Source organism: Eurosta solidaginis, chromosome 4 (assembly GCF_040869045.1).
Source record: "Eurosta solidaginis isolate ZX-2024a chromosome 4, ASM4086904v1, whole genome shotgun sequence".
Taxonomy (NCBI): Eukaryota; Metazoa; Arthropoda; class Insecta; order Diptera; family Tephritidae; genus Eurosta; species Eurosta solidaginis.
In genome coordinates this window covers 260,322,664-260,336,685 of record NC_090322.1, presented here as the reverse complement: position 1 = coordinate 260,336,685, position 14,022 = coordinate 260,322,664, and the positions used below count along the sequence as shown (strand labels likewise).

The 14,022-nt window shown below is 35.3% G+C and overlaps 1 protein-coding gene across 2 annotated transcripts in view; it reads left to right on the top strand.

Moving 5' to 3' along the window:
• The first annotated feature begins 232 nt into the window (after positions 1-232).
• The window catches only part of Sp1 (transcription factor Sp8), a 151,260-nt gene continuing 137,470 nt past the window's right edge, over positions 233-14,022 (top strand). Inside the window, exons 1-2 of one of the 2 annotated variants that reach the window (XM_067785849.1) lie at positions 233-424; positions 1,737-1,932. In XM_067785849.1, coding sequence (XP_067641950.1) covers positions 1,819-1,932 — 114 coding nt within the window. In that variant the 5' untranslated portion in view covers positions 233-424; positions 1,737-1,818. Of the gene's footprint in view, positions 1,933-14,022 lie in introns of both variants that reach the window. The other variant, XM_067785850.1, reaches the window with a different exon arrangement.

Sequence of the window (14,022 nt, the reverse complement as noted above, 5' to 3'; positions counted from 1 at the left end):
ATTTGCGCAACATTCATTCGTTAGGGTGCTAGTCTGTATGCCTTTGGCTTGTTATAACAACAAAGTACGAGTGTAGTATATATGGATGTTTGCATGCACATTTGCCGAATTGTTTATGTTTTTTTCTTTGTTTTCTTATTGCAATGGTGTTTGTGAATGTAAGAGCTTTTTTTCGTTTGTAGTGCAGCGGCAGAACAGTCACCAGCATTTGTACGTACAGCAACGACGCCCGTTCATATTTGCGCGGATTCTTTTTGCGAATTAGCAACGCGCAAGTGGTTTTCCAACAAAATACTCGATATTAAGGCGTGCAAACAACAATAACAATAATACGAATTGAAGAAAAGAAAATAGTTGCAAATGTAAAATCGAAAAAAGGCGTAAAAAATCTGCCAAAGCTAGCGCCCACTGTGGGCCGGCCAGAGTAAGTAGCTTGGTATACGCCATTGGATGTCAGCCACAACAGTGCTAGTGACATTTTTGGGAACGGCTTGAACAGACTGAGCGTGCTGCGTGCGAATTTAACGAAAAAAATTGTGATCGATAACAAACGACGCGTTAAGGAGTTCATAGTGCAAAAATTCAAAATAAGATTTTGAAATTCAACAAACAATATTGGCAAAAATTTGTGTAAACAGTATCTACCTATATTTATCTTTAAGATACCTGCGCTTATCTATAGGTACGCGTGCGTCTCTAGCAATTTTGCGTCAATACATTTGACTCACTATCGGAAATCGTCTGTGAAGATCCTGCACCGATACGCCAACACAAAAGACGTTCACACGCTATAAGCGTAGCCGCTTTTGTGGCAGCAGGCGCCACGCTGTGCCACACTATTTAACTACCTGTCAGCGCTTTGGCACTTTTTTGACAGATTAACAGACGGGCAAAGGAAATACAATAAGTCCTCATACTACCTAAAAGGCAGTGAGAAAGATCACACAGCAGGCCAATAAGGATTTTCCTTTTTTGGGAAGTGAAGAAAAAAAAATTTTTTACGATTTACAAAAGTGGCAAAGGTCCAGTTGGCAGCAGCAAAGAAGAGAACGAAAATTTACGTTGCCTTTTGTGCATTGTTGCAAAATCTGCCACAAAGGAGATTCAATTAGTACTGTATAATTGTGCGACGGCTTTTGTGTGCAGTAAGCGTATGGACTGCAAGAAAGAGAACAAAAGTGAAAAAAAGATTTTGTAAAAAATTGACTAAAAGTAAAATTAAAGAAAATAAAAAAGAATTTGCAAGTTGTAAAACAAAAATGAAGCAAGAAAAATATTAATAACAAATACATACATATGTACCACAAACAAACATATGCAGGTATAGTTTACGAAAACTCTTCAAAATATAAGATATACAAAGATTTGAATAAAACTCACACTTGGGACCGCTTTCGTAACACAGTAACAAAGTGCTAAAGTGAAAATTTTTGCGAATATTAGAGATTATTAGCAAAAAAAAAAAAAAATATATATATACATATATATATATAAAGCCTGTGTTTTTATAGTTGTGCATGATTGATTGCTATGCCGTCGGCACATGCCTTAATCACTCATGACTTGTGACAACTTTTTTCTGCTACGACAAATGACATATTTAAAAACCCTTAATTTTGCTTATACTGTGTATATATTTACGAATTTGTAAGCCCCTTTTAAGAGCACTCATAATTTTGTTTAATTGTAGTGCAAAACTAACAAATTTATCTTAATTAAATTTTGTACTTTACAAGGGAAGAAGTAGAAAAAAAAAACAAAAACAAAACGCAACTAAAAACAATATTAAACAAACAAAAAAAACAGACAACCGCAAAAATGTTAACGGATATGACACCGACGGCCGGACAATTGTACGGCTCTCAAATTCCCGCCATGGGCATGAATATCGGCAATATCGCATCGCATCTACAAAAGCCACAAGTTAATCCGGTAAGTAGTTTTAAATACTTCGATAAGGTTTTGTTATGGAGAGGCTGAAAATATGAACTACACATTTGTTAAAAGAAGAAATGAAAGAAAAAATGACTACTACCTATTTGAGCTAGTTTATCGGAATTTCAACCGACCAAATGCTTTATTTCAAAATTTGTTTAAAGTACTATTCATGCCATTCCAAGCAGGAACAAGTGGAAGAGAAACCCGGGCATAAGGGTCGACGACATCCAAATCTACACTGACGGCTCCAAGATGGAATCGGGAGTGGGGGCCAGATTTTCCGCTGAGTCCCTAGCTTTGTCTGCATCATTCAGACTCCCATCGCACTGCAGCGTGTTTCAAGCAGAATTCCTCGCGATCTGGCAAGCCTGCAAATCACTGGAGGGCTTGAATATAGCTGGTAAAGTTTGCATCCTGTCGGGTAGCCAAGCAGCGATTTCCTCGCCACTCAAAATTAGTGTGGGCTTGTAAGCGACTCATATCCCTGTTATCCACCAATCTAGAACTACGCGTTTATCTGGGTCCCGGGTCATAGGAGGATAGTGGGTAACGAGAAGGCCGACGAGTTAGCACGCAGGGGCTCATCGGAGATGAACGAGGAAATAACCAGTGTCGAAGTACGCATACACTTAGCAGTAGCCAAGGGGAATATCAAAAGCTTTTACTTGAAGAAAGCACAAACAAAGTGGAATAACATCACCACATGTGCAATATCAAAATCCATTTGGCCAAACTATGTTGGAAAGAGGACGAGTAGTCTTCTGAACAAATCCAGGGCTAACACACGCAAACTGATAGCAGTCTGCAGCGGTCATTGGGCAGTAGGTATACATGCGGAAAAGATGGGCATTCCGCATAACGACTACTGCAGAAGCTGCAAAGATGCAAATGCCAGGGAGCCAGTAAAACACTTTATGTGTTAATGCCCGGCTCTAGTTAGAGCCCGGCTAAGGTTCCTTGGAACCACATTTCTAGAAAACCTCAGAGGGTTATCTGTGATAACAATCCGAATATTCTTAATTTTATCAACAACTCTGGCTGGTTGTAATACATTGACCGTAACATTCCGTAGGTTTTTAGACGAGTTACATGGCATCAACATGGCTTTAAATAGCTACTTGGGCGACCAGGGTCGCAGCCATTTCACCTACCTACCTACCTACTATTCAGTATTCCATTTGAAAATGCTTTGTCTTGCCATATAGTTAATCCTATATTTTTACTTGTGATAGGAAGTTTATAAGATATACGGTGTTCTCCAGATGAATTCTGAAACAGGGCATTTTGGAAACAAGTGCTGAGATAGGACGTTTCGAAAAGTATTCTGAGATAGGACGTTTTCGAACTGGCTGCCGAGGTAGTGTGATATTCTACTCAGCAGTTAGTATGCACACATTAGGGTGTCAACATTTTTTGTAGATATTTTACATTTGCTATAATGATCCGAAGGTGCAGTGCCGATTTTCAAATAAAAAATAATTTATATTCCTTTTTTTTTAAATTTAGTTTGATATAACCGTAAACTGCGGCGAAAAAAATTGCAAAAGCCTCGCTCCAATTTATAGCTTAAGTAACAGTTTTCGATACCATTTTAAAAATTTTTATCCTTGAAAATGCTGCCGAAGCTGTTTTTGTTTTAATTGTAATTCGATTATTTCATATCCAATTTACAATCATTACATATACTTTTTTAGTCCTGAGAACAGTATTATCTTCTTCTAGTACCCTTTTAAGCTCTTAAGTCGTGTTAATATAGTTTTTTCTAATAAACGAGCTCTAGCCCATTATTTGAAGCTTCTATGCAAAAGCTACTATGCGAAAACGATCGTGTAGATCTTAAAAAGACATTGTACGAAATTTAAGAGTTTTTCAATACCAAAATAATGACTTTTCAATTGATGTATATTGGAACGATTTTCCGTTATCACTTGTCAAATTTGGTTTCGAGACCAAGCGGTTTCGGCGTTGTGCCATCATCAGTGTCGATTTTCGTTCTATCTCGAAACCAAATTTGACAGGGGATGACGGAAAATCGTTCCAATATACATCATTTATACCCCCTTTCGGAAAATTCACAAAACAAAATAAGACTTTCCTAAAACCGTATATCATATAAAAAGGCTACAATAAACAAATTGTTGCAGTTTTATCTGCAAGGTTCAAAAAAGATGAAAATAACCCGAGACCCTATTAACATAGGCTTTACATTAAGAAGCACTATTTTTATACTCAGAGCGCTTTGCACACAGAGTATATTAACTTTAATTGGATAACGGTTGGTTGTGCAGGTATAAAGGAATCGAGATAGATATAGACTTCCATATATCAAAAGCATCAGTATCGAAAAAAAAATTTGATTGAGCCACGTCCGTCCGTCCGTCCGTTTGCCCGTTAACACGATAACTTGAGTAAATATTGAGATATCTTCACCAAATTTGGTACACGCGCTTATTTGGACCCAGAATAGATCGGTATTGAAAATGAGCGAAATCGGATGATAATCACGCCCACTTTTTATATATATAACATTTTGGAAAACACAAAAACCTGATTATTTAGTAAATAATACATCCAGAATACTGAAATTTGACGTCCAGACTGATATTGAGACTCTTGACAAAATTTGGAAAATTTGTTTAAAATAGATGTGTCAACGCCCACTTGTGATAAAATCATTTTTTCAAATATTATTAATCATAAATCAAAAATCGTTAAACCAATCGTAACAAAATTCGGTGGAGAGGTTGCCCTTATATAAGGAATGCTTTGAAGAAAAATTAACGAAATCGGTTAAGGACCACGCCCACTTTTATATAAAATATTTTTAAAAGGGCCGTGGACGAATAAAATAAGCTATATCTTTGCAAAGAAGAGCTTTATAACAATGGCATTTCATTTCTCAAGTGTATTTATAACAATAAATAGGAAAAACTTTAATTAAAAAAAAGAAAAAAAATGGGCGTGGCATTATATGTTTCGGGAGCCATAACTCGAAAAAAAAAAACGGATCGTAATAAAATTGGGTACACAAATTTTCCTTATAGCAGAAAATATTTCTAGTAAAAATGAGCGGGATCGGTTAAAGACCACGGCAACTTAGATACAAAACAAGTTTTAAAGGGTCGTAGACTAGAATAAACAGCTATAGCTTAGCAAAAAATAGTTTTGAATTAATGATATTTCAGTTAGAAATTTTTATTATAAGAGGAAATGGGGAGAAATTTTTTTTTAAACAGGCGGTGCCACGTGTTATGTAGAAAAGTAATTTATTTATGTATTTAAAAGTAATTGAAATGAATGTATAATTGAAGCTCACGCTGAGTATATGATGTTCGGTTACACCCGAACTTAGACACCTTTACTTGTTTAATTTTATTTCTTATCGGGATCGACCAAATTCATCAATCGAGAAAGAACCAAAGTAATTTCTAAAAAAGAAAATTAACTAAATTTCCAAACGGATTAGCTCACCTAAATTATGGTTTGTCACCGAGTTTATCTAATGCAAGGATCACGAACAACGCATTATGGATCAGGTTGGACCCGAATGAAATGGGCATGTGTTTGTTCTTAAAAGCTGACAAATAAAAGCAGTTTTAACTCATGAAAGTGAGTAAGTGGCCACTTGCTGGAATCACGTGGGATATGTTGGGGTATTTAGTTTAGTGTTGAGCCAGAATTTAGTCGGTTACGCTTTAACTTAAAATCAATGCACAAGTCAAATTTCTAAATTTTTCTTTGGGAAATTTCTGCCAGCTCTGTAAAATATTGCAATGTGGCTGCAATAGCTTCTATATTTCAACCGTTTCCCCCAAAAAATGTGTCTAATGTTAAAGCTTTAAGTGACGCTGAAAAATGACAGTTTCAAATGCTTAAATTCAATACATTTGGTATAGACTTTGATGTGACTCGCAGTATTGGGTCAAAGCCGGTTCTTTTGTTCAGTTTATTTTAATTATTTGCTTTTGTTAAGACTTGGTTTTCTCCAAAGCGGTGCCGCTATATAGCGGCCGTTATATAACGGTAAACATTTTTTCATGTTTAAAATTATGCATAACATAAACAACATTTTTGATTACAAATTTTTTTTTTAAATATGTTTTTCTTAAAAAATAGCAAAGAAATTAAATACATGAAAATTTTCAAAATTTAATCTTGTGATTCGTCTACTTTAAGTGTTCGAAGTTTACAGCAATGCAGCTGAAAACAGTGTGTATTAGAGATATACGCCGCCGATAAACGCCGCCGATTTTTGTCGTTTTTTGCACGCCGCCGCCGAATGTCAAAAATATCGGCGCGGCGGCGGCGGCGTCGGGCGCGTTACTATATTTTCTATTCGTTTAAGACTGTTTAGGCCATTTATTGTTCATGTCGAAAATTGGTCAGATATGGTCGAAAGTGGTATCAACGGACCTAAGGCGAACATGTTTTCAAATTGTCCTCAAGTTGTTAAAAAAGCAAATTACCCAAAAAAGTGCCGATTTTTTAAAGAATTTTATATTGCGATTGGATGAAAGAATAAGCAAAATCAGTGATGCAAAATCCTTTAGTGGGTTCTAGGCCTCATAATTAAGTTGAGGATATATGTACAATGTACATATGAAAAGGGTTTGAAAAATCATTTGGGCTTACATTCAAACATCTGTTGTTCATTTGCGAAACTATACAATAGCGTCTGGAATGTAAATTTTGATTTTCACACTTCATCCTTCAACACCCAAGCCTCACGGTTTGACATTTTCTAAAGTTGGTGACCCTATCCGAAACTAGTCCCTTGAAGTGAATTACATTGATTATAGCCTATCAACCGAGTTTAAATATCATCTACACGTTACGGTTCCTTTTACAAATTTGAATACGTAGGCACATATATTTACCAGGAGAGGCTTTTCGTTCACAAGAACACTCAAACTCGTGAAGCAAAAGTTCTCCTAAGACAATCGAACTAATAACCGTGTGTGCTACTACTCTAACATAGACAGTCGAACTAGTCTGAAAACTGAAGCTCGCGGTCATCCATGAAATGAGCTCTTATATCATAAGGCCAGAAAAAAGCAGTTAACATCTTTCATCTTAAAATTTGTCGACTTTCATTCTAATATATCGTTTTTTTTTTTTTAACGAAGACTATTGAAATCTATGTTGTGAACACAAATGTCTGCAAAATTTGGTCTAAATTTTAAAAATTTTATTCAGGGTCCTGGTAAAATTTTAATTAAGTAGATGCGCCGAGGATTATACGATTTTCACCCATGAGTTACGCAATGACATCCACTTAGACTGCTTATGATTTCGAAGGCGGCATTCTTGGCCGAATAGTCACTCCCTAACGTTTCATGGCGTTTCTCTGGTATAGCTCGGCAGCATAGCGCGACAAAAGCATCCGTTAGAAAGTCTTCGGAGCTACACCCAGAGCTTCTAGGAAAGTGACGTCGACGCGGTCAGGATTGCTACTGTTCGCACATAGGGAATTGTAGCTCTTAAAAACAGCCGAAAAAACTGGAGGCGCCCTGTGCCACGAGAGTCATGAGTACTAATAGAACATTAATAGCAACCGTAAGTCGCCTTTGAGCGTGTGGCCAAGGAGCCACAAATGATTTAAAGAAATTGTGTACGCGACGATTATTAGGAGTTAACCCCAGGTGAAACTACGCATTTTACGAGATATACAGACAAAGATGTGAACATTTTATATATCTCTATTTCTTTTCCGCAGACGCAGGAGTGCCAATTCCAAAGACCGGGGTTAGGTTCGAAGCCTCTCTGGAGTAAATGAACGAGGGACAATCCCTACTCTTGAAAATTTTTGAACGATCTGCGAGATTTTGAGGCAAAAACCGCGGATCTTTCCGAAATAGCCAAAACGTTGATTTCCTTATACCGTTTTCACACAGAAACTTAATCGAATCACAATTTTATTTAATGAAATAATTAAGTTTCCCTGATCGCGGGTTCGAATCGAGCTCAAGGCCTAACAATAATTTTTTATCATTATTATTGTTATGATAAATTTTTTCTTAAATGAAAAAAAATTTGTTTCTTTCTTCTATTCTAATTTAAAAATTTTTTCAATTAAGAAAAAAATGTATCATAACAATAATAATGATAAAAAATTATTGTTAGGCCTTGAGCTCGATTCGAGCCCGCGATCTTACAAATCAGTAGGCCGATATAACAAAAAAATGTTAATACATCCCAGAGCACGGGAAAAAGTGTCAATAAAATATGACACTATGGCAGCATTGTCATCAAACAAGTCCAATTTTCACATCCATTCTTCAACAGATGTCGCAGTGTTGTGAATATCAATTGGCACGAACCAGAATAGAAGTAGGATTAATGAAGACAAACAAAAAACCGCTGTGATGGCTGAATGGAAAATAATTTATTTTTGATTGTCATTTGTTACATTGACAATAAAATTCGAAGCACCAAGCAAAACCGACAGGATTTTTCACTCGATTAGGCATTCAATAAAGCAATTATGATATAATTAAGAACTTGTATTTTGTATGGAAGATTGAGTTCGATTAGGGCTTTAATCATGGCTCAATTATATGATTGGCTCATCTCATCAGCTGATTTTATTTATTTCATTGTATGGTCGATGGGATTGTCAAAAGGAGATGGCAAACTCAAAATGAAACCAACACATTGGCAACATTTTCTTGCACGTACAAAATCTGCTAAGATTTATGTTTCCATTCCATACCATTCGCACCAACACCAATACACAGATTTTGACAATTTGAACAGACATACTCTGTTATTGTACAGATGAGCCAACCATATTGTTGAACCATGGCTATAATGTAGAAAACTTGACTAATTATTTCATTAAGCGTTTTTTAAGCCTAATTAAAAACATTAAATATTATTTTTTTAAATAGAAAAGTCAAGTTTTTTAATGTAAGAACACCGGTGTACGCCGGCGCGGCCGCCCACGCCGCCGCCGCCGATAAAGTAACCGGCGTAAACCTCTAGTGTGTATACCCCCCTATCTTTAGCGGTCGTAATATGACGGCATCGCTTTTGGAGGGAACCAAGCCTTTAGTTGCTCAGAAAATTTAATCATAGCACATACTTCTTGTATTAAAACACTCGACACGACTCAACTAAGAGCGTAGATGTGTTAGTAAAATACATGTCCATGTAGAGCATTATTAACTGAAAAACACTCTTCACATTGTTTATAAAAATGTTTTTTACCAAACTATGCTTAGACGGAACTGAACCAAATTTTGAGACCATATTAATTATGTATCATTTCATCTGCGCCTTACAAGTTTCCGCAAATATTTACAAATTACATACCTAAATATTATAAAAATAAAGCCACACACCAGCTACAGGAGTAAATAAGTTTCAGCCGCTTTAAGCATTTGAAGCGAGGCCGTACAAGCTTCACAAATCCTAGATCTCGAAGCGGTACGCTCTGATTTTCTTAAAAACAACCATTACCCACAAAGATGGTAAATTTACAATAATTTAATTATATAAAAAATAAAAACATATATATAAAGCATTCAAGCATGAGTGATGAAAATTATTTTAATGGTAAATATAGACCTTATATTTGGCGGATTGTTTTAATTAAAGTGTTGAACATATATTAAAACAAAAATCAATTAGCAAAATTTTAGCTTAAGAGTTGTTAAAGAAAAATTTAAAAAATTGCTAGTGTGAAAAATATATAGTATATTGATGTGAATTGGCGTTAATTATGGTTTAACGGCTAACTAATTAATGATAAAGAAAATACTTACGCAATCAAAATGCTGCGAAACAACAAGGGAGAGGACAGGGCAGCGGGTAAATAAACTATAGCACCAATAAGTCATAATTACAGGCGACTAATAGACAACTAAAATTCAATGCAGTGGAGCAAAGTAGCTAAAAATCTAATATGAATACCATTACTGGCAAAGAAATTATTCAATTTCTTACACGAATTGAAAGAAGGGAGCGGCAAAAGAGCTTAAGAAGCAAGCGATTGGTAAATATTTAGTTGGAAAATATGAAAATATCGATACTGTCAGCTCTTTTAATGCTACTATGCAAGTAGCGGTTATGCAAATTAGCATCAAGTGTTTAGTTGGCAGCTTACATGCATTTGGTATCAGCCTTTAGATTACAACTATAGTGTCGCACAGTGAGTTGAGAGTGACAAAATAAAGTGAAACAAGTAAGGACGGGACTGTCTTCGGCTGTGCCGAAGACTTCATACCTTTCATGAATTGGGCTGAACAATAATCTTATACCATTCGTAATCTCCAAGTAATGCGCTGTATAAGATAAGAAATATATAGTGAAAAGATGTACATACCTAACCGATTATAAGATAAATATAAAAAAATGGCAAAAAACCCCCTTATCTGAACGATCGGTTGTATGGGATATATATTATATATAGCTCCGATCGAAATGATTTTTACGGGAAATCTTCTATGATATACTAGAATATATATCACCAAGTTTCACGTTTTTATATTGGAAATTAAGGGAGAAATGGCCAAAAATCTTTCTATATTAACGATCGGTTGTATGGGATAGATATATACTATATACATATAGCTCCGATCAAAGTGATTTTTTCATGAAATCTTCTATGATATATTAGAATAAATATCACCAAGTTTAACGGTTTTATATCGGAAATTAAGGGAGAAATGGCTAAAAATCTTTCTATCTGAACGATCAGTTGTATGGGATATATATTATATATAGCTCCGATCGAAATGATTTTTGTAACAAAATCTTCTATGATATATTAGAATAAATGTCACCAAGTTTAACGTATTTATATTGGAAATTAAGGGAGAAATTGCCAAAAATCTTTTTATCTGAACTGTATATAGCTCCGATCAAAGTGATTATTTCAGAAAATATTCTATGATATATTAAAATTATATATCACCGAGTTTCACGTTTATACTTTCTAAATTAAGGGAGAAATTGCCAAAAATCTTTCTATCTGAACGATCGGTTGTATGGGATATATACTATATATAGCTCCGATAAAAGTGATTTTTTCAAGATACCTTCTATGATATATTAGAATATATATCACCGAGTTTCAAGTTTATGCTTTCTTAATTGCGGCAGGAATGACCAAAATCGTCTTATCTGAACGATCGGTTGTATGGGAGATATATATTGTAGTGGTCCGATCCTACCGGATCCGACAAATGTCTTATATAATGCAAAAATATGAAAATGAGTCTATCTTCTATATTTCTCAACGTTACAAACATTTGACCAAAGTTAATATACCATTTCATGTTCATGAAAGGTATAAAAATACCTTTAAATTTGTTTGATAATAAATGTAACAATAATAAGGAAACAGCAGTGTTTTAACCTAAAACCTGACAAGTCGACTTAGCAAATTTAAAAATTTAAAAACAGGGATATAACCTTGATTATGATTTTTTACAAATACAACAAGGAGTTTTGAGGTTTTATTAAAATTGTATCTTAAACTGATATAGTTAGTTTTTTGATTTTTTTGTGTATTTTAGAACGATTTTCCGTCCTCCCTTGTCAAATTTGGTTTTGAGACAAATCGGTTTCGGCGTTGCGTCATCATCAGTGTCATTTTTCGTGCTCCAGACAAAAGATGACGGAAAATCGCTCCAATATATATAAATCCTACCAACTTTTAGCTTCAAGCTGATTTGTGCACCTCTCCATGTCTTAATTGACCAGGCGGTCGAGGAAACCTGCATTTTTATCACGGCAGAGCCAGAAAAATACTTCAAGATGTTTACTTTCATCGCGGAATATATTGTTTTCTCGCCTTTTTATACTGAAAGAAAAAAATGCAACCGATATTCCTGTAAATTTTTATCCATCGCAAATAGCTGTTGAATCAACTTTGCACAAAATTTTGATTCTGAATTGACCATTTCAATAGTCAATTCAACAAAAAAAATGTTATCATACGAAAGCCTTAGGTCTGTAAGCTAAACAATTATTAATGCCACCATACGAAAACCAATAAAAACTGTTAAAATAATAGAATAATAGAGAGGGCTGTTCTCTGTTGAAATGCCCAATGATTAATAAACAAAATATCAGTTAGATTGATTAAGAATATGTAATTTTTAAAGAATGTTGTTTACTTTAGACCAGTAGTCTCCAAACTAGAAATTGCGACTGTGTTGGTAAAAGTAAAATCATCGTAGATGGTTAGTCGTTGATTAACGAGCAATGAGGTACGACATATGCTCGCACGTTGGCTAACGCTAAAAAAATAATGCGTAAATATGCTATACAAATATTTGGGCAATTCACAATTGTGTCCTATTGAAGTAAACTTTTAAGATGCGAGTTGTTTCCATATGATTTCCATAAAAAATTTGATTTGAGCAAAGCACATGCCGCAAATAGGAGACCGTGTGAATGGGCCAATTATTTTATTACTTGAGTTTAAAACAATAATTGAAACAACGTGTATTGCTGGAATTAAACAATTAAAACATTCTGAGCATGAACGTTTTTGTAAAATATGCTTTTTAAAATGTTCAAATAAATAAAAACCTCTTTCGATTTTACTACAGTGCTTATTCATCGATTTCTAATAGAAATGGAAAAATAATATGTGTGAAATGAGCGCGAATAATTATTTCTGTCAGGGTTGGGGTTTCGATATAATTATTCTTTTCGATACAATACGACTCAGGAAAGTATGATGCAGTTGATAAAATGTTTCTTATTGCAACAGCGTTTGTACTCAACATCGTTTTGAAATATCGCACAGTAGTCAAACATCTCAGATTTTGAAGTTGCACAGAATGCATACTATCGGGTTCTCAAATTCAATACCTATCGATCTATATCGTATTAAGTATTAGTTGCACTAATCACTCAGCTTAGGTTAGGTTAGATTGTACTGGCCGGTCCGTGAGGACCTCGCATAGATTGAATGAGCCCATAGTGTTACCAGAAGTTTGTTTTAACCACCAAAGTGAAAAACCCTATCAAAAACCAGGACCTATGTTATAAAATTTTATTTTTTTTTTATTTTTTATGTTATAAAATAACTCCGTCCTCTTAGCAAATCCTAGATGCTTACTAGGACTTAAGCCGCTTGCTGCTTCTAGATCTGACAGCTGTATCACTCCTAATAGCTGGAGTCTTAGCCTGACAAGCGCAGGGCCCGAGCACAGAACGTGTTCGATCGTTTCCTCCTCCAACCCGCACTTCCTACATCTGCTATCACTGACCGAGCCTACTTTAAAGGCATGTGACGCCAGAAGGCAGTGTCCAGGCAGAATACCCGTCATGAGTCTACAGTACTCTCTTTTTAATGATAGAAGCAACTTTGTTAGTCTAAGGTTGTAAGACCTACACATAATCTTCGACACTTTACGGCTCAGCTCTTGAAATCATTTATTTTATTGCTTCTCCTGAGCATTGTCATGTTTTCAGTTGCTTGCTGTTTTAATCTAGGTTTGCGATTTGAAAGTAGTTGGCAGATAAGAATAATCCCACTGTGCCAAACTTACAGCGAACTGCAAAAGTTCCGAACCAGCGCGTAGTACTAGTTTTAATTCTGTGCTTTGAACTGAAATCTTTAACATGACGATGTCCTTCGAAATCACAATTGTCCTCTTTTGCAAACCTTTTGAATGCATTCTTAACTGGTGCAGTCGTATGTGATTCTGAAATAGTCGCAACATTTGAGTAATACAATTAAATTCATATAGCTCAGACTAAAACGCTGTTGGTACAGGTGTGGGTTCAAACTTTCCCGCTCTGCATGCCATTATTAACAGTTCGGGGGTAGTCATTAAACATGTAGGGTGACACTGATGCTTTCCGTGACTGTCGATGATTGAACGTCAAACAATTGACTAGAAAAATAACTCATGTTAAGGAGTCTTTACATGGGAAGACGTTCATTCTTTTAGATAGATAAGAAACTACTCATATTCCTCTCAGACAAATTTGTTTGAAAGACCCCACTGTGCGTCGGCTGAAGCTGAACCAGATCATGTGTAAAATGCCTGCAGCCTCATTACGCGCTTCTAAAAGACTTGTAAGTATTCAGCCAAGTTACAAATGATGAAAATACTTTAC